The sequence below is a fragment of the Myotis brandtii genome, unplaced genomic scaffold, assembly GCF_000412655.1.
Source record: "Myotis brandtii unplaced genomic scaffold, ASM41265v1 scaffold134, whole genome shotgun sequence".
NCBI classification, from domain to species: Eukaryota; Metazoa; Chordata; class Mammalia; order Chiroptera; family Vespertilionidae; genus Myotis; species Myotis brandtii.
This window is the reverse complement of record NW_005354756.1, coordinates 1,222,658-1,243,837: the sequence shown is the minus strand read 5'-3', so window position 1 is coordinate 1,243,837 and position 21,180 is coordinate 1,222,658. Positions and strand designations below refer to the sequence as shown.

Genomic DNA, 21,180 nt, shown 5'->3' with positions numbered 1-21,180 from the left:
TGAGGGTTCAAAGAGCCCCCTGAAATAGTGAATTGTGTGCATAATTTGCATGTAAGTGATTCTAGGCATTTTTCTGAGAAGAGAGTTTGGAATTTTCCAATTCTCAAAGCAGCTCAGAAAGGACTAAGAATCACTGTGTCTTACCTGCATTTCACTGTGATCCTTCTGGTGTATGGTACAAATTCAGGTCATAAATTATGGGTTGACGGGTTTCATCTCCTAAGGATAAGTATGTTTACTTTGGTTTCTGGAAAGAACCTCAAAAGCTAACAAGTTCATTCACCTGCCTTCAGGCAAAATGCTTCCAAAATTATCTGAGTCAGATGAAAAGGAAAAGTCTGTTTATATTTCCCTCTGGGAATGAAATTCCAGCTGCGCCCTCGGTAACCTATTACATTTTTTAACCACCACTGTAAAATGTATCTTTGGCCCTCAATAGCATATTACTTTTCCCCACTTTGTACACAGCTGTAAACGTGTTAATCTTTTCCAGAGGAGACATACTGCAAAGGTCTTGTTGCAGGCCATTCTCAAACCTAAGGACTCCGGGGATATGTGTGCGGGTACATATCTCACAGTTACTGCTCACACACGTCAGGCAGACATCAGCCAATACATTAGAGCCCAAGTATGAGCCAGTTACTAATAACATGAGCACAGAGTCGCAGGAAGCTAGAAAACCCTCGGATAACACACTGCAGGGAGGGGCTCTGCACTGTCGGTCACAAGTGTGGGTGTGATGGCATCTGGTAGGGATGTGACCTCAGCAACCTTCACCCGCCTGGTCTGTGGTCAGCCTTGTCACTCTCCCCAGTGGGTACAGTGCACTCCAGGCTTCCCACATGCACCCCCTTACCTGTCTCTTGCACATGTCTGTGGCCCCCTCTGTGCAAACACTGGACACCCCAAATCCCCCACTAGCAGCGCACCTGCTTCCCTCTGAGAAGCTGCCTACTGGCTGGGATCCAGCTGTACCCTGAAGGGTCACTTCCTGCATGTCCAGAGACATGGCCCGCTCTGGCCTGAGCACCCCAGCGAATGGCTCCACGGCCTGTGGCTGCAGCAGGCCTTCTCCAGTGAGGTCTGGCCTGTACCCTGGGGTGGGGCCCCTGTCAAGTTTATCCTTCCGTGGGCACTCTCCCTGAGCTAACGGTTTCCCAGAGAGTCCCTTTAACATCTCACAGTTACTCTCCTGGCATAGCTTACTCATTCTCTGTATTAAAATCCTCCTGTTTACATCGCTGTGTGGTCTCTGTCTCCTGATGGGACCCAGGCTGACAGTCACGATGTGTTAGTCTTGGATCGTACTCACAGGGAGTATCTGCTAACAGTGCATCTTCCATTGTTTGTAATTTTCCTTCTAGTTTAATTGTATTACAGTTAAAGAATTCCTATGCTTTGGAATTTATTGACATTCTTATAACATAACGTATAGCTAACTTTTTAAAAATGCTGCCAGAAAACTGAACAGAAGGTGCAGTCTCTATTTGCAGGGTACAGAGGTGGATAAAATTCTATTAGATAGTCTTAGTCAAGTTTTATATTTCTATTAGAGGTGGATATGTTTTCTATTAGATCAATCTTATTCATGTTTTCGTATCTTTTATAGAGGAGTCAACCAATGTTTTATATTAAAAGCCAGACAGTAAATAACTAGGCTTATGGGCTTTAAGGATTCTGCTGTAACTCAACTCCACCACTGAGGTGCAAAAGCAGCCACAGGCGATGTGTAAACAAATTGTCCCTGTGGCTGTATTCAATAAAACTTTATTTACAAAAGCAGGCAGTGGGCCAGAGTTGGTCCACAGGCCTTAGTCTGTCGACTCCTGATCTACATTATTATTTTTATCCACGTGGCTGGTCAGGCAAGGAGGAAGATGTGTCGCATCTCAATACTACTGTGTTGTTGCTGCTGCTGATTTCTCCCTGCATGCATCCTGCCCTTCTGATTACGTTGATCTGTGCCTGTGGACTTTCTTCCTTACCACTGTGGCATCCTTCTCTTTGTCCTGTTAAAGGTTTTCTGTGTGTGTGTGTGTGTGTGTGTGTGCGCGCGCGCTCGCACGCATTAAATCTTATATTCAATACAGAAAGACATTTAGAAAGAAAATATAACATAAGACAATGAAATTAAGACCAAAGATACGTTTAACAAAAGAGCAAACAAATCTCAGAATGTGTAAACATCAAAACTTTCACAAACATGAGTGTGAAATAGAGTCCTAGAAATTTATCTATAATGAATTCTCCATCTGACTTCTTTAAACTATTTTCAATCTTATTTGCTATAAATACGATTACCATCCTACATAATATATTGTATCTATCTGTACTAGTATACGCACACATGCCGTTTTGAGTCTTTTATACAAGAGCACGTGGTTGTGTTAGTCCCTTCTCTCCGGTCCATGGAACCTCCCGTTTCCTGCCCTCACGAGAGCTGGCTGCCAGGGTCCAGCCCTTGGGCTGGAGCTGGAGCAGTTGGTTCCTGCTGCTATTTTCCCGTAACTTCATGCCAAGCTCGACACCAGAGATCCTCCCGCTCTGTCTGGGACACAGCCAGTCCCCTGAGGTTCAGGCTGTTCCCCCATGTCGTTGTGAGCCCACTGCCTCTCTGTGACCCTCTATTCCACGTGCGTTATTATTTAATACTAGAGGCCCGGTGCACAAAAATTTGAGTGGGGGGGGGGTGGTCCCTCAGCCCGGCCTATGCCCTCTTGCAGTGTGGGACCCCTCGGAGGATCCCTCGGAGGATGTCCACCCCAGTGGGGACCCTCACCCCATGGAGGTTTGGCCAGCCTGGGTGAGGGGCTAATGGCTGTTTTCAGGCTGGCCAAGCCCCCTGGCGACGTAAGCTCCCAGCCTCTCCTTTTTTTCTTTTTTTTTTATTCTGGGATTTATTTACCTTCTATAATTGAAACTTTGTTGCCTTTAGCGGAGGCCTGCAGAAAGCTTGGCTTCCTCCATCGCCAGGGGCAACCCACTCCTGCTTGTTCCAGCTCCGTGGCCACAGCTGGCTGAAAGCAGGTATCTGGGGTTTGTTTATCTTCTATAATTGAAACTTTGTTGCTTTCAGTGAAGCTCAGAGCTGGCCATGGCAGGCGGGGAAGCTTGGCTTCCTCCATCACTGGAGCAAGCAAGCCTCCTGCTCGCTCCAGCTCCGTGGCTGCCGGCCGCCATCTTGGTTTGGTTAATTTGCATATAGTCGCTCTGATTGGCCAGTGGGTGTGGCTTAAGGCATAGTGAAAGTACGGTCCATTTGCATGTTTGTCTTTTATTAGTGTAGATAAGCCAGCACTGACTGGTTCCCCCTTTTTTCTTTCTCGGTTAAACCAAACCTTTATTTAATGAATGCAATTAAGCCCATAGAATTAGTCCTCCGAACTGCACTCGCCTTCCTTCAAGCCAGAGGGCAGGAAAGGGAAACCTTCGCAGCCTTGGAGAACTGAAGGGTGAGGCCACAAATGATTCGTTCCCTTGGTCACCTGCACCCCTAGTCCTTGGATCCCCAAATCTGGAGAGGTTTTCAGGGGGATTTGTGGAATACCATCCGCCGGCCCTCTGACTGACTGCTCTGGCCGGTGGAGGGGAGGGGGCGGGTGGCCACGTGTCTATGTGGTGGGTCCTATGAGTTGGCCCAAACTCCAAGGTTCTGTTGGGCTCTTTTCCTGTATTCCGTGGTCTTCTGTAGCCTCGCCTATTTTTATCTAATTCCACTTATCTCATCCTAATTCTGCAGAATTGGGGGACATGCTCCCCTTCTTTGTTTCTGGGGAGCCCTGCATGCCAAGCACAACCCTAAAAACTGTTTTGAAAGAGAACTGATGCCCGTAACAAAATTTTTTCCCTTCCCAGAATTCATTTCCTGCATTTTTTTTAAACCTCACATTCACTAAGAAGGATCTGAGATTCTGCTTTCCTTAAACATCTAAGCCACCTGGTTTTAAATAAAGTAGAAATGTAGTCATTCCAAGCCAAATGAGCCTCTGAAATTTCTCCTGGCTCTAGTTTTGAAAGGAATTAAAATAGCATGAAGACTCCAGACATCATGAAATTCAAATAGCATTACTTCAGCCCTGGCAGTGTTTGGAGAGACACACACGAACAGGTGAGCCCTTACCAGCGGGATGAGCAGGCTGACGAGGTCTGTCAGGGGTTTGCTGAGCAGCAGCAGGTCCTCCGCGGCCTGAGTGTCGCCCCCGGAGCCAGACTTCTGCGCCTTGAAGGAGGGAAGAGGAGGGGGTCTTGGAGATTAGTCGGCTTGGCCCTGGGCAGCTCCCCCCCGCCGGGCACATAAACACGGCTGCGGAGGTATTCCCCCTCGGCCCCCTGAACAGAAGGTGCGCACGTGACAACGGGTGCACCATGGCCACCGCCACCAGCTCGGGCCGCAGAGGCAGACCGGGTGGTCCACAGAGAAAGCGCCAACAAGGGCTGTCCCTGGGGAAGTGATGTCCACCGGCTGCAGTGGACGCCAGCCTGAAGGAGGGGCTCCTGTCCCCGTTGTTCGGGTGAGGAGACTGACGCGCAGAGAAGTAAAGCAGTTCGTGTGAACTCCCACATACCGTGGGGACAAAGCCGGAGGATGAGCGAGGCTCTACGACTCCACATCTCTCGTGCCTCTGCCCGGGCATGTTCTGCACATTAGACAATGCACACCTAACGCATCCTGCCGTATTTCCTTCTCCGCAGGCACACCCCCCCACAAGTGACACCTAGAATACGTGTCCAACAGAATACCGCATGCACAGTCTTCAGAGAAGGTCTAGAAAGCATAGGCTTCAACTGAAATTAAAATCAGAGATGGGAAGCGAGTGACTTTCATTCTAAGTGTGCCTCCTTTTAGGAGTTCTACAGAACTGTCTAATTCCAGGGATTTCGAACACAGACAGGCATAATTTCATCCTGGAAAAGGCACTGATTAGTAATTTTGTTTGCTATAGAATACACATATTTCATTCAATACTTCCTCTGTGTTTTTTTATTTCGCTCGGAAGGAACAAAACTGCTTTTGGGTGGTGACCTTTGCCAGACCAGGCTGCAGGCTGCCCCACCTGAGGGCATGAGCCTGGACTCCTGGACCCTTCTCCCAAATGCCACGTTTCCTTCTGCTCCTCAGGCCGATGGACAGAATGTGAGCTGCCCGCTTTCTTTGGTTCAGAAGAATTTTAAAATCAGACGCCTGCCTTTTAACCACTTGCACCGTAAGGGGAACAGTGCTAGAATTCCGTTCCAGAGAACGAGAGGCAGCACTATCCCAGGGTCGGGACCTCTCTGAATTGTGGCTGTTACTTCCACCTTCTGAAACGCTACTGGAGACAGAACATCGGCCTCTTCACCTTAACCAGCCCAGGGTCTTGACCCACCTGGTTGTTACACTCTGGGCAAGAGAGGACGGTCCACTGAGCTGGGTGGTAGCAGCAGGGTTTGAAAGAAGTGGCTGGATAGGTTAGGTATTTAAGGTGAAAGTCTCCATTTATTTTGTGACAGGTCAGATGTGGAACAAGAAAAAGGAGGAAATGTTAAGGATGACGCCCAGGTCTGGAGCTGGCACAGCAGGACGAGGATGGCGGGACTTGCTGGCAGGAGGTTCATGTAAGGCAGGACCAATTCTGCATCACAAGGCAGGCAGGGGTAGGGGCTGAACTCCTAAGGGAGATTCTGACACCTGCCTCCCTCCACTCCCTACTTTCCTGGGACACATTCCTGCATCATGTCCCTCTCCTCCCTGAAAAGTGCTTCATAAGTCTAAGCGATACTGTCATTTTAAACACTGTCAGTCCTCAATCACCGGATTCCTCCACTTCAGAGATTTCCTGGGACACATTCCTGCATCATGTCCCTCTCCTCCTTGAAAAAGAAAAGTGCTTCATTAGTCTAGCGCTACTGTCATTTTAAACACTGGCAGTCCTCAATCCCCCGATTCCTCCACTTCAGAGACGGTCCCGTTAGCCCAGCGGTTCTCAACCTGTGGGTCTCAACCTGGCGGTCGAACGACCCTCTCACAGGGGTCGCCTAAGACCATCCTGCATATCAGATATTTACATTACGATTCATAACAGTAGCAACATTACAGTTATGAAGTAGCAACGAAAATAACTTTATGGTTGGGTCACAACATGAGGAACTGTATTTAAAGGGCCAGAAGGTTGAGAACCGCTGCGTTAGACGTTTAGGAATGCGGGAGACCCTCCGGTGGGGAGCGTGTGTATGATGGGAGAGGTGGCCGGTGGCTCGGACAGCACAGACGGCTCAGTGTTCCAGGAGACGGTGTCTTTGGTGCACACTGTTTCTCTTCCCAGCCCTTTCCCCTCACTCGGTCTCAAGGACTCCCCTCTCTCAGACTGACGCCAGGTGCCCTGCAGATCAAAGTCGGGAGTGAAGCCAAAAGCAATACATGGCAGATGATATAGCAGAGGATTTAGAAAGACGACAGCAGTAAAGTATGCAGTGGTGTTGAAGAAAATGAGAAAATTAAAAACAGTGATCTACTGGTACACTAGCAAAGAAAGAAAGAATTAGAAAATAATTCTATTAAGGCGTTTTCTTTTAAACAACCTTGACTATCAACCTAATAGTCACTTCTAATAAGAGATTTCTGTTGCTCTGGAATTTCTGAACTTCTGATTCCTTAAAAAAATTTTTTTTAAAATATGTTTTTATTGATTTTAGAGAGAGGAAGGGAGAAGGAGAGAAAGAAACATCAATGATGAGAGAGAATCATTGACTGGCTGCCTCCTGCATGCTCTCCTCCTTGGGGATTGAGCCCCAAAACGGGCATGTGCCCTGACGGGGAATTGAACCACCTCCTGGTTCATGAGTTGATGCTCAACCACTGGGCCACACTGGCTGGGCCTGATCCCTTTTATATGTACAATCTACAAAACATTTCTTTCACAGATTGATATCATCAACGTATCTATGAACATAACTAGCAACCACATCCTGAAGATTTACATAAAACTCCTATAGACACTGAAATAAGAACAGCTATTCTCTGAAGAGACACGAGAGGAAAAGCTAAGAGAAACCTTAACTCAGGATTCCACAAGTACTTAACAATTCATTCAGAAAGATTCCAGATGAGCAAAGAAAATAACTAAGTAATTCCGAGGCCATTTTCACCCACTGGCTTTACAAGTGTGCGGTAAACACTAACGGCCATGTTTGTCGAGGAGATCTTGGCATGACTTATCAACCACACTAGATAAGCTAAACACTCGAGCAGCTTCGCTGGAGGTAAAAGTTACCAGTTATCACAATGATGAGTAACAGAGCCTAAACCAGGCTCGCGGGATTCATTCTTGGCTCTGCTACGCTGGCTCCTGGCGAGGTATGAAAACAGTTTGGTCTCCCCGCTAGCTTCTACATCTACTCAAGCCAACAGGCTATCACTCGTCATACGCCTCTTGCAATTCTACCAGGATTCGGAGTGTAACAGTGGATTCATATCAGCTGTGCGCTTTCATGCGACCTAAGTATCAGCTGACTCAGTCAGAGAGAGAGCAGTACATGAAACAGGCATGTGGAGGCACCTAACATGGGAAGTACTTAACAAACCCATGTCCCCTTCCTTCGTAGAGCACAGTACAGTTTGGGGCACATGGACTGAATACACTTCTAAGTCTCAAATCCACCTGCAATTCCGTGTTACTGGTCATAAGGGAGAGCAAGTGCTTGTTTACATGTTGCGTTATGGATGTGTGTACATGTGTATATAAACGTGTGTGTATGAATGGATGCATGGGCCTAAAATCTCGACCCACTGCTCCTGGCAAGCTGACGTTTCCCCCTGGGGCGGCTGGGCCCCATCCGTGGGCAGGAAAGGCTGCACACTGGTTGGCCAGCCCCAGGTGCCCGCAGGGCTACTGGTCTCAGCCAGGAACGGTTCCCCGATTAGAGGTCCTCAAGTCTCTGCTGAGGCCCCTCCTGCTTTCCTTTCCGATTTTGTCATCACATGATCTGTTCTTGGCATTGGTCACCAAAGATGGCTTATTTGATAGTCTCTCTCTACAGGACATAAGTGCTTTCTGAAAAGTAAAGACACTTTAGAGGCAGATTAGCAAGAAGAGACTGACGGGGGTGTGGTGTGGTGCAGGGCTGTGCCAGACCTGGGCCGAGGCCCTTACCTGCAGGGCCAGCCGCACGACCCCAGACGTGTAGGTCAGCATGCCGTGCAGCACGTCCAGCAGGGAGCAGAGCAGCGCGGCTGCCGTCTCGTTGTTGTTTTTATTGTCCACGTCCAAGCACAGTGTGGCCGTTTCGGTGAACAGGTTACAGACATGATGGACCAGTCCTGAGGGCAAAAAGGAGAAGGGCAAAATAGTCATCATCATATAAAAATAATGTGTCCCATAAACCCAACAGAGCAGGTCTCCACGATGCATAAATGCTAAGCAGCCCTTCAGCTCTGCTGTGTACCAGGTACACGTGGGACAGTTTCGTAAACTGCAGGTTTCCAGGGCTCACCCCCAGAGAGGCTGCTCAGGGGCCTGGGATGGGGACTAGGAAGGTACGTGTTAAGCGAAACTACACTTTGGAAAACACATCCTACAGGGTCAGGCTTCGCTGGGGCGGAGGACTCCCCGCCATGGAGGGAAGCGTGCTGTGTGGGAACAGACTGTCCCAGGTTCTGCTCGAAGGTCCAGCTCTTCATGCTAAGGATCAGGAACCACCCAGGGCTCTACAAGTAACTGGGTCATTTCTAGAGGATAAAGCATGTTTTTTCTGCGGTATTCCAAAAAAATTAAAATGCGAGATTAACTGTGATTTAAAGAACTGGACATTGAGAAATGGCCAGCTTCTATCATTTTGTCCCTGCAAACCTCATATGAAGAGTTGGTCTTCGTTAACTTTTAGTTTGACGTAGTCTATCACAAATTCATTTTCACATCTTGGGGTGTGTTATTGCTTATATTTAACGATGACATTTCTATTGTTACTGTTACATAGAATTAAACTTGGAATTCACAAAACTGATTCAGATGTAAATGTGGCGAAAATACAACATGAACAATGTTATAAGCCTAAATGGTGAATAGGACTTAGGCACAGATAGTCTGAATGTTCTAGAAAAAGTGATCTTCCAATATAAATATTTCACACAAGCAGATGGTGGGGGGGAGGGGCAAGGTAAGGAAGTCTGACATGTACTATAAACTGGATGCTACTGCACCTGCAATCCATTCCTCCCAGTTCTCATGAAGATCGATTAGCTGGAAACTCTGCCAGCAGAGGCATTCAAGCTCCGGTCTCTCTTCCAAACAGCGCACCCCCATGTCGTTTCCAGTAAATCGATCTGGTTTCCCCAGATGAGGGCAAAGCAGTTCTTAGACTACAAATGCAACTGATGTTGTCACTAAAGGCGGAGAAAAACCAAACTACACAGTTTACTCCTTGTGGCAAAAACTGGTGCCAGTCACAAAGCTGAAGATAAGTACCGCTGACGGAAAGCGGAATGAATTATTATTGCCCTGTTTATCACGCGGTAAGGTCCGACAGCTCATACCATCAGTGGCACGCGGTACAGAAAAGCAATTATTGCGACATGGGCATTACGGCCACAGGCCTTCCCCTCCCAGTGAGACCGCATCACTCATGGGCTAGGAGTCAGCCCCTGGCTTTCATGAGCTGCAGACAGGGTAGGAGGGCTGTACAACATAGTCTTTAAGAGAGAGAGATGTTTTCCTTTGGGGGGCCCATGAAGACTTGGTGACATGTTGTAGATGGTCCAAGGTACAGGGCAAGGGGCCGAGTACAGGTGAAGTCCAGCTATGGGATCAGTGGCTCTTCAGAAGGCGGAGGCAGAGCCTAGGTCCCCATGTCCCTGCTGCTTGATTCAGACTGAACAGCTGGGGAGCAACAGTGAACCTGACCTTCATTCCGTCTTCGAGGAAGGAGGGCAAGGCTGGGATGGCCTTCTCTCCCGCCAGCTACGGGAAAAGACGGGCACCCAAAGCCACGCCCTGACTGGGCACCCCGACGTCACCGGCTGTCAGGGAAGGTGCTTGGCAGATAGAAATGAAATAGGACGTAAAATATTTCTTCCCAACAGAGGCAATGCCAGCAAAGCCAGCACAGCATCTGGGAGAGCGCGGTAGTGTCTCCCTGTCCTCTGCTCAAATGCCAGCAAAACAACTTCTTAATACTCCGTCCTAACACCTCTAAGAGAAGCCAACATTCGTGAAGCCAAATAATCCAGCAACTATTTGCATTAATTATAACCAACTCAAAATAATACAAGAATTACTTTGTATTAATTACATGCAAATCTCTAAAGGAGTCACCCCCCCACCCCCAAGTTATTTTCAAGTGTTTAATGTTCTGGGAATATTAATGTGCGTGAGCTATTCCCAGCTCCAGCTCCAGTCACTGTGTCCTTATTATTACTTTTTCAAAATCTGTTGGGAGTAGCGAGATGATATGAGTACATTTTGAAATGCCAAGCTTTTGAAAATACTTCATATTTCTGTCATTAATGATTTGGACAGAACACTCTGAATCCCAAACAGAGGCTTCCTTCTAGATAAGTTGACGTCTACATCACACAAACACAGGGTGGCGCCCACTAGGACTCATTCACGTCAACTCAACAGACGGCGCGGCAGAGGAGGGGAGAAGAGATGTGGGAAGCTGTCCTTTCCCACGCTGATCAACACTTAACCAGCAAAACCAGAATCAGCCACAGCAGCTGAGTCTCAGGTCTGCTTTTTAAATAGAAAGACATGGAGGGTGACCGAGGCCGTGCTGGTCTCAGACACACTGACAGGGTACATGGAGGCGCCTGTGAACTGCGGGGTCCTGAGCCACAGCTTCTAAGCTCGCTCGACCTCTTCGGGCTGAAGGGTAATGAGCAGCCACCCACACAGAAACGGCCCCTGCAAAAACATGTCCAAACATCCCTGGGGTTTCAAGCCGATGAACCATCTCAGGGCAGGTCTTTGCCTCTGTTAGTCCAGCTCCACCATCAGAGGCCCTGGGAGTCTGCACGGTGCCCGATACGGGGCCAGCGCCTTTCCCTGGCCGCCTCCTCCTCCGGCACTGGCACTGCCAATTCTGCACTCCCTCTGCCTGGGAGCTCTGGCTTCCGCTCTTCATCTGCGCCTCCCCCTCACACGGGGCCCCAAGACCGCGAGCCCCTGGAGTTTGGCTGTGCCCACAAGGAGAGCGACGCTGCACAAGTTTCGCAGATGAGTATGACGAGCCAACTCACAGTTCTGTGCTCGGATAACATATAGGCTGGGGACTTCTCAAATATGACAGAGGCGAATGCTTTAATTAAACTTTTTCTTCCAAAAGCCGGAAGGGACTCTGTATTCAGAGCACTCATTCTGATTTACTTTCCTAAGAAAATTGTGTATATGGGAGTATCTTAAAAACAAACTCGTCCCAGCCCCCCTGAGCCCACACTGGTCCCTGGATCCTCCTAGGTTTAGCACTTAGATCCACAGAGAGAGGAGACCACCGTATTGAAATATTCCCAGCATGTGATTTATTTAAAAGACTTGACTCTCATACTAGATGGTTTGGCTCAGTGGCTAGAGTGTTGGCCTGCGGACTCAGGGGTACCGGGCTCGATTCTGGTCAATGGCACATGCCCAGGTTGCAGGCCTGGTCCCCAGTGGGGGTCATGCAAGAGGCAGCCGATCAAGGACTCTCTCTCTTCACTGATGTTTCTATCTCTCTCTCCCTCTCCCTTTCTCTCTGAAATCAATAAAAAATATATTTAATAAATAAATAAATAAATAAATAAAAGACTCGACTCTCATGGCTTTGGGGAATGTGATAGAATGAATAATGCACCTTCCTCAAAGATGTCCACATCCTAAATCCCTGGAAACGGTGAATATTACCTTACATGGAAAAAGGGACCTCGCAAATGTGATTACAGATCTGGAGAGGGGAGATTACCCATGGGGGCCAAATGCAATCACAAGGTTCCCGTAAGAGGGAGGCAGGAGATCAGAGTAGTAGGAGATGACAAAAACAAGAGGTTGGAACAACGAGAGGAAGGAGCCCCACCCAAAGAAGGCAGCGGCTCCTATAAGCTGTTCAGCTTGCATTTTCAAGGCAAGGAAGTGGAAGCCTTCAGAAAGAAGGAAGCCCTGCAACATCAGGACTGTAAGACAATACATGGTCGTGTGTGTTAAGCAAGTAAACTTGTGGCTTTGTTGCTATGACAACAAGAAACTAATACAAGGAGGGAACAAAAGTCATTCTCTTGGCTTGGTCTGCCCTCTTCACCAAGAAGTCAGCCACTGTTCCTACTGATGAGATGCACTTCTAAGTTTGCATCAGCAGGTGGACCAAGAACTCGGCAAACCCAATTGGACAGTATATTCACTGCATTGTTTTGTGGAAAAAGCTTGTTAACTGGCTCATTTTTGTTTAGCCAAAACTATGGAGGGACACTATATCATCCTATCTAATAAAAGAGTAATATGTAAATTAACCATCACTCCACGACAAGATGGCAGCGCCCATAGTGGCCAGGGTGGGACACTGGCGGCGGCGCCCTGGCAACACAAGCCCTGGCCGCACGGAGGGAGGGGAAGTGAGGGGAAGTGAGGGGAGGGGCCTCGGGCCGGAGACCAGGTCGAGGGACGCTGGCGTCGTTGCAGGCCAGACTGAGGGATGACCCCCCCCCACCCCACCCCCGCACAAATTTCGTGCACCAGGCCTCTAGTTCAACTTATATTAGAGAACGTTCATTGGACTGGGAGTCACACACCTGGTCTTAGTGTTAGTGTTAACAGAGGGCTGAGGCCCTCCATTTACAGAGCCTAATTCCCTCCTTAGAAAATGAGGAAGGAGCCAGTGTGATATCGAGGTTCCATTAGTTCTGATATTTTATAATTATGTCCAGAATGTGGCAAATGAAGGTTATTTATTCCAAACCTATTAAAACTCTTCATGGAAAACCATCTCTATACACTTTCAATAAAAATGCATAATAATAAACCATGACTATTATTTATAAATCAATACTCAAAAGCTAAAAATTAGGTATTAGAGTAAGTCAGTACAGAAAAACAGTAATGACAGCAAAAAAACAGTATGGCTCTTACCATGTGCCAGGTACTATTCTAAGTGCTCTAACAGGTATCTAACCAAAATCCCATTAACAACTCCATTTCACAGATGATGAAACTGAGGCTCAGAAAGGTCAGGTAACTTCCCCAAGGCCATCTGGCTCCACAGTCTACGCTAGTACCCACTATGCAAGATCGCTTTTCTGTAATTGAAATGACAAAAAAGGAAAATAAGACGATTAAGTTGAATGTGTAAATGCAAAAAAAAAACACAAAACAAAAAAAAAACCAGAAACACCTCACAACAAAAAGCAAAATTTGTTTTCAAAAGATGTAATGAGAAACAGATAGGGATAAGAAAGGTAAGGGGGAGGGCTTCATATGCGAAGTCGAACCTCTCCCACCACCAGAGAGCTATGAAGGGCTAAACGACAAGGAAAGAGAAGAGGTGGGAGCTGCCATGGCACCAAGACATCCTGCCTTGGAAATGAATCTGCTTCATTAAAACCTTATTTTGCAAAAGTGATTTCAGCATTTGTGCACAGCGCGTCTATCAAGCCGTGACAACCTTTTGCTTTGGTGACATCTTTCCTCATTAGTTCACTGGCAGGTGCCAGTCGCCGAGCAAGCCCGTCCCAGCTGCCGCTGCAGGAGACGCAGAGCGGGATCAGATACGCAACACGAAGGCGGCCACGTAAATGACAACCGCCAGCAAGCGCGTTTCGGTTCGGTTTTCTGGCGGAGGAAATAAATTCTCGTGGGGAACATCCCCACATGCAGCTTTTACATATCAAACTTCTGAAAAAACCTGAAGTCACACTGGACATCGATTCAAGCTATAAAGGGACTGGTTAAGTGCTCACTTAAATACGGACGTCAAAGATGAAGCTGGCAGAAATAACCACAGAGAAAAACAAACGAGGGAACATGGTTAAAACAGAGGAGCACGAATGGGCATGTCCAGTTATAACCAGAGATTCTCAACACTGGCCTCTCAGTGATAGTAACACACACACAAAATCAATATATAGAAAATCCGATTAAAAAATCTGAACAGCACTCCCTCCCAATCACCTTGAGGCCAACGATTTTCAGATTATTACATCCACAACCGCAGAATATACATTCTTCCCCAATACACACGAAACCTTCAAGATAGACCACATGCCAGGCCAAAATATTAAGTCTCGAGAGATTGCAAAAAACGGAAATCTTATAGAATGTGTTCTTTCAACACAACTGGAAAAAGGTTAGAAATCAATAAATATAAAGTATTTAGAAAATCCCCAAACGTATGTGTATTAAACAATAAACTTCTAAAATACCCATGGGTTAAAGAAGAAATCACAGGAAATTTTTTAAAATATGTCAAAACGATGATAAAAATATAACAGTGCTTAGAAAGAGCTCTGTAGCTATAAATGCTAGAAAAGAAGTAAGCTTTCAAATCAATTCTATAAATTCCCATCTTAAGAATCTGTGGGGGGGAGAAGGGAGGACACCAATTAAGCCAAAATAAATAGAAGGAATTAATAAAGAGAAAAGTAAATATCAATGGAACAGAATATAGACAAATATTAGAATTTCTCCTAAACACTGTAATTTTAACAGACTTTTACCAGACGCAGCAGACTATGTACTGTATGACCCCATTTAGGTGAAATGTCCAGAAAAGACAAATCTACAGAGAGCACACGCTGAAATGGGAAATCTCGCCCAGCAAAAATCTGACCTAAATCTTGCGAGTCTGTATTACTTTCTGTCTTATGAAATTTGGTGACAAATATCAGGCTCAATTAAAATGGGCTCTGTTACATGCCTTTCCCTGGGCGAGCTTCATTCATTTATCCTGTCATTTTCTTGCCACTACTGTTATTGAGCCAGGAACTCAAGTCTCACAGGTAGAATGTAATAGAACATTGGGTTTCAAAGTTGTTTTTATTGTGAACGGCCAACCACTCTCAAGACAGAAAATGGAGAGAAAGAATGGTTTCCTAGAGACCCAGGTGTCAGACCAGGGTGCATTTTACCTCCTTACTTGTTTAACATGTACACAGGACATGGTATATGAAAAAGTGGACCAGACTTAGGAAGGAGTAAAAATTGGTGGAAGAAGTAGAACTTAAGATATGCTGATGACACCATCTTAGTGGCAGAAAGTAGCAATGATCTGAAATGACTTGTGACAAAAGTGAAAGAAGAGAGAGCCTAAGCAGAACTGCATTTAATAGAAAAAAATCACTATTACAGAAAAAATAGGCAATTTTAACAAAGGCAATGAAGACAACGAAATTGTTAAAGACGTTGCTTACGTAGGTTCAGTTGTCAATTTAAATGGAGCCAAGAAGTCAGGAGAAGGCTGAGACTCACAGGGCACTGATGGGAGAATTAGGAAAGCTCAAGAGCAAAGGTGTGTGGTTGGAGACCAAGGCTACACCCTTATACTCCTCATTACTAGGCACGGATGTGAACGTTGGCCAGTGATGAGGGCTGATGGGAAAAAATTGCATTTCATCTGAAAGACGGTGAGGGAGGGGAGCTCCACAGATACCCTGGACACCAGAAAGATGAATGCGTAGGTCCTAGAGCAAATTAAACCAGGAACATTGCTGGAGGCAAAGATGACAAAACTGAAGTTGTCCTGCTTTGGGCACGTCATGAGAAGGCAGGGTTTTCTGGAAAAGACGGTGATGCTGGGTCCAACAGGAGGCAGCAGGAAAAGAGGAAGACCACATATGAGATGGATCGGCTCCATCAAAGCAGCAGAGCAGGAGTTTACAGGAGCTGAGCGGGGCTGCTGAGGACTGGGCGTTGTGGACATCACCGATTCCCAGGGACACCAGGAGCGGAGCTGACTCAACAGCACGCAACATACACACCTACTTATTTTAATTGCACCGAGGTCATACACTGATTAGAGCAGCGGTTCTCAACCTGTGGGTCTCGACCCCTTTGACGGTCGAACGACCCTTTCACAGGGGTCGCCTAAGACCATCCTGCATATCAGATATTTACATTATGATTCATAACAGCAGCAACATTACAGTTATGAAGTAGCAACGAAAATAATTTTATGGTTGGGTCACAACATGAGGAACTGTATTTAAAGGGCCAGAAGGTTGAGAACCACTGGATTAGAGAGACTCCATCAAGTGGGTGCGCCATGCGCTGCTACAGGGAGCACGAAGGCAAATAAAGGTGAGGTCAAAACCTAGTTGTTAACAAATCAAATCTGTGTAAACCTTCCAGGGATCATTTGTAAAATAACCGTGACATCAGCTCTTCCTCCACTACAGGCACACGTGACCTGAAGCTGACCCAGGAAACTGCCGAGAGGGCGTTGGTTTTGGAGTCTCCACCCTCCCCTCTTCCTCCAGACCTTCCGAATGACGGTAAGGAATCAGATGGGAAGGAGCTCCAAAGGTCCTTTCCACCCTAAAACTCCGGAAAATGCCTGCTAAGGTCACAGGATTCCTTTTTTAAAATTGTCTACTTAGGTTGAAAAATATGAAAAACACCGAGTTTGGCTGAAAAATTAACCTAACTGCTAACATCTCTTTTTCACATTATAGTTAACGTAAAATATAACATATGTAATTAGTATATGTGCTTTATAAATCCTGTGGTATTTTTTAAAGAAAGAAGCAGCCTGATGGTTAAGAGCTGGCATTTGAATGCTCTACATCGCCAATGCCATGAAACAGCACGCTCTTCTCCTCCAAACATCTGAGTCTTCCTCGCGATGGAGATGGATTTTAAACGTAAGCAAGGGCTCTGCAGAGGGCAGCTGGGGCGGGGAATACGGACTTCCAGAACCTCCACACTCACAACGAGTCGTCTGAGTCCGTGCTCTGATTGCAGCCACAGGAAAGGCCATGCTGGCTGAGTCCAAATAGCCGAAAACAAAGCAAAAACGGAACAGGACAGGTAGAGAGATGTTTTTGTAGTAGAAAGGTATTTTTAAATCTTTTCTTTTGGGCCATTTGATTTTGAATTAAACTGGGAAGTGCAATGGGGCAGGAAGAGAATGCTCGCCCCCCTTAAAACTGGTTCGACTCTCCCTTTCTCCCTCCCCATCTCTGCGGAAATGTCATCTTAAAAGAGGCCTTTCATACCCATCCTGTGCACACACCTTGTCTCCCAGGTCTGACCCCCTCGCTGTCCCTGTCACATACATGACCTGACACACATTGGACACAGATCATTTATACTTTCTCATCCAGAGTGAATTAGTTCTCAACAAATAGTGAATATTGGAATTACCAAGTGGATGGGAATAAGAGCCATTTCCCTTATTTTGGACTACAGCTGCCTCCGTTCCTCAGACGGATGTATGCAAATATAGATGTGTAGAGCATAACTGTGAATTTCATTTTCCATCAATGTCTGATTACCTGCTGATTAAATCTGACAGGCTGCAAAGGGAGAAAAATCATTATTAGATCCCATCCTATCATCTCTAACAACCTAAATGCAACCAATGATCTGTTTTATTACACATAATAGCTTTTAGACAGAAAAAAATATATAGCCACAATCTCACTGTAAAAATAAAAAATGCATTCAATGAACTCTGCTCCATAGTTATACTTTTATGTAAAACGTAAACTGAAACTATATTTAGAGATAGCATTTCATTTTATTTTTTAATATATTTTTATTGATTTTATACAGAGAGGAAGGGAGAGAGGGATAGAGAGTTAGAAACATCGATGAGAAACATCAATCAGCTGCCTCCTGCACACCTCCTACTGGGGATGTGCCCGCAACCGAGGTACATGCCCTTGACCGGAATCGAACCTGGGACCTTTCAGTCCGCAGGCCGACGCTCTATCCACTGAGCCAAACTGGTTAGGGCAATAGCATTTCATTTTAAAAAGATCATTTTGAATCTTATCATGAGTTGTAATATAAAATTCACTGAGTTGTTGCATTCTATCATAGATGTGTGCATGGGTATATATACATATAGTTTTATGTATACACACATATACATGTATGTAATTTTTGCATGCACACATACCCATACACACATTGTCCATTAAAGAGAAGGAAATGAGCTTTCCTCAAAGGCATCTATGTGCCACGTTAATTCTCAATGTAACTAAACAATGATGACATTATACCCATTTTACAGATGAGGGAGTAGTTCACACAGGCGCCCTGTCTGAGTGTACAAGGTCTCACAGTTACCATGCGGTAATGTCAAGTGGCAAACCAATCTGACTTACTCAATCTAGGGTACACAGACACCAAATGTTTACATACGATCTGCATGTATCATCGATATGAGACATTTTAGAAAAACTTCTTACTGATATGTAGTAGACACATAAAAAGGTACAGATATAAGTGCACACCTAAAGGAACTTTCCCAAACTGAGCACACCCACAGAGCCAGCCTGCAGCTTGAGAGAAAGGTGCCAGCACCCAGACTCCTCATGCACTCCCTCACACACATCCCCTCCCCAAAGCCATCACTGCTCGGACTTCGAGCATCAAGGATTAGCGGCCGGTTCTGCAGCTTGTATAACTGGAATCACAAGGTATGTTCCCGAGACCCACCCATGCGAACAGTAGTTGTGGTTGTAGAACCACAGCAGTTATTCTCACGGCTCTGTAGCCTTCGCTGTGTGACTGCACCGCAGCACAGACTAGAAGGAATTGTGTATTCTGAGAGGCTGGGTCACAGTGAGCCATTCCAAAACGGACTCGACTCACGGTAATTCCAGTCTCTGTTTCTATCAAGAAATAGGCGAATAATTACTTTTCCTATGAGTCACTAAAGAAAAGATGTGCTACAGGAGATATATTCTGGACAGCAAATCATTTACTAGAAACGTTTTTATTAGAACCCACGTAAGTGAAAGCACTAATGGAATACATGCTTTGATCTGAAATTTTAAAATAATTACTCTCGGGGTAAGGTTACAAAGATAACCCTGCAAGTACGATTCGTCCCCAGCATCACTCACCGGCAAACTACTGCAGCAGGGTCCTTACATGGCAGAAATGTAACGTGCTAGAGGAACAATAACAGCAAAATTAAATACTCACACACACACACACACACACACACACACACACACACACGATTTTGAATGTTGGTACAGCAATAGTTGGGGATTGTGTTAAACCTATTTGGGGGATTTAGAAAATCGTTTGTAATTTTTTCTGTGTGTGTTGTCTATTTTTGGAAATGCTTGTGGAGTGTGGGGAAAGGTATGTGGAAATGTAGAGGGAAATAGGATAGAAAATAAACCTAGAGAATCTGGGAAGAGTTACCTAGAAAGTCTGTGAGAAGGAAGTGGGGGGGAGGCAAAATCCCACTGATTTTACAGGGTGGCTCTGATGTGTGTGTTTGTGGGATAGAGGGGAGGGCAATGAGGAAGAACGAAGATAAATATAAGCTCAGGAGAATACATCTGTCCTTAAAAGGGTGGGATGGGCAGCAGATGGATGTTCAAGATAAACTGGAGAAAGATGAAGCTCAGTGGGAAGGAATTCAGAAAGAGCATGTTCTTAACGCCAGCCAACTTGACCTGAGTTCAGAGGCAGAACAAACGCCTTGGGCTGAAATCCTTTCATGGACGGATTCATTGTCATGTTGTCTTCTTAACTAAAACAGCATTTTAATTACAAGCTATGGTTACAGTGAATTAGTGTATGACCCACAGGCAAAGCAGTCAATTAAGCAATTATAAAAAATGTTCCATGGGTTTCCTCTGTGTTCCAAATAATTCCTTGAAGGTATTTGAAGTATTGTCTTTCATTCCGAGTCTTTTTCACAGAGCATCTATGTACATAATTCATCTTTTAAGCTGAGGATGTGACTAAATTATCATATTTTTAAAAATATAGTTTTATTGATTTGAGAGAAAAAGGGAGGGGAAGGGAGAGAGAGAGAGAGAGAGAGAGAGAGAGAGAGAGAGAGAGAAACATGGATCACAACACCCAACCAATTGAACCACACCAGCCCGGGCTAAATCATAATCTTTTTTCCCACTTAAGTCTCTCATGAGTATGGAAGACTAAGTATGTTTGGCATTTTAATTGGGAAAACACACACTATTTCCAGGCATGGCCACTTGACATATTGGTATATGGGCTGAAGACCACCACCTTGTCCCTTTCCATCACATTTCAAAGAATATTGACTCCTCATTATACTTTCAGTATCAGATTTTTCCCTTTGAGATTTAGACCAAAAGTGAATGGTTTTGAAAGACATTTTCTAGCCTTCTTGCCTAGATATGAATTGTTTTTGTAATATAATATTGGGAAAGTCAAGGCAATCTAATCATCCAGAAAACCTCAGACTTGAGATATGAACAAAAAACTTACTGCCTGGCAATGGAATTACTCAGTTAGGAGTTCAGAGCAGAGCCCCATTCTTCTAGCTTCTTCTTCTCATGTTCAAGGTTGTTTTGTTTTTGTGTGTGTGTGTTTTGTCACGTCTAGGTAAGAAATGAGAATAGATATGTAGAAAACATGGGAAATAAGTTCCCACTCCTCCAGGAAAGGTATTTTTGCAGCAAATAAATCAATAATAACATACAAAACTTTTGATTACCTACTAAGTGCCAAACACCACTCTAGGTGCTTTAATCCCCACAACAATCCTGGAAGACATACATTATTTCTCCATTTTCTACCTGAGGAACCTCAGGTTTTGAGAAGTTAAGTAACACACACAGCATTTCACAGCTAGTGAGAAATGGAATCAGGGATCAAATCAAATGGGTTAGATACTATTATGCTGCTTTACCTCTTAAAAGTTAAAACAACAAAATAACTTTTTTTTACAAAGTTTTGCCTAAGATCAGGGATGGGTCCAGGTTTTGCAGAGCCTGAAGTTTTTATAAGTGGGAGGAGAGAGCTTTGAGAAAAAGAATACAAAAATATCTACTTTTGCAAATGTTACAAAAAGATATGAGCTTATAAATACATTCTGAGGCTCCTCACTGGGTAGGGACCTCGTAGAAAGCTCACCTCTGCTAGGGGTCCAACATTTCGGGTAACTTTGCCAGGGTAAGAGAGTGAGAAAGGTGCTGATGTGATGCAACAGGATTTTTTCTTTATTTTTCAATTTCAGTTGACATTCAACATTATTTCGTATTGTTTCAGGTGTACAGCATAGTGGTTAGAC

At 45.3% G+C, this 21,180-nt stretch overlaps 1 protein-coding gene across 2 annotated transcripts in view; it reads right to left on the bottom strand.

Moving 5' to 3' along the window:
- The window catches only part of ULK4 (unc-51 like kinase 4), a 290,018-nt gene that overhangs the window by 88,555 nt on the left and 180,283 nt on the right, over window positions 1-21,180 (bottom strand). Inside the window, exons 33-34 of one of the 2 annotated variants that reach the window (XM_014534909.1) lie at window positions 8,130-8,296; window positions 4,121-4,219 (exon numbers count right to left, since the gene is read on the bottom strand). In XM_014534909.1, the coding sequence (XP_014390395.1) occupies window positions 4,121-4,219; window positions 8,130-8,296 (266 nt within the window). Of the gene's footprint in view, window positions 1-4,120; window positions 4,220-8,129; window positions 8,297-17,392; window positions 17,447-21,180 lie in introns of those variants that run through there. The other variant, XM_005860404.2, reaches the window with a different exon arrangement.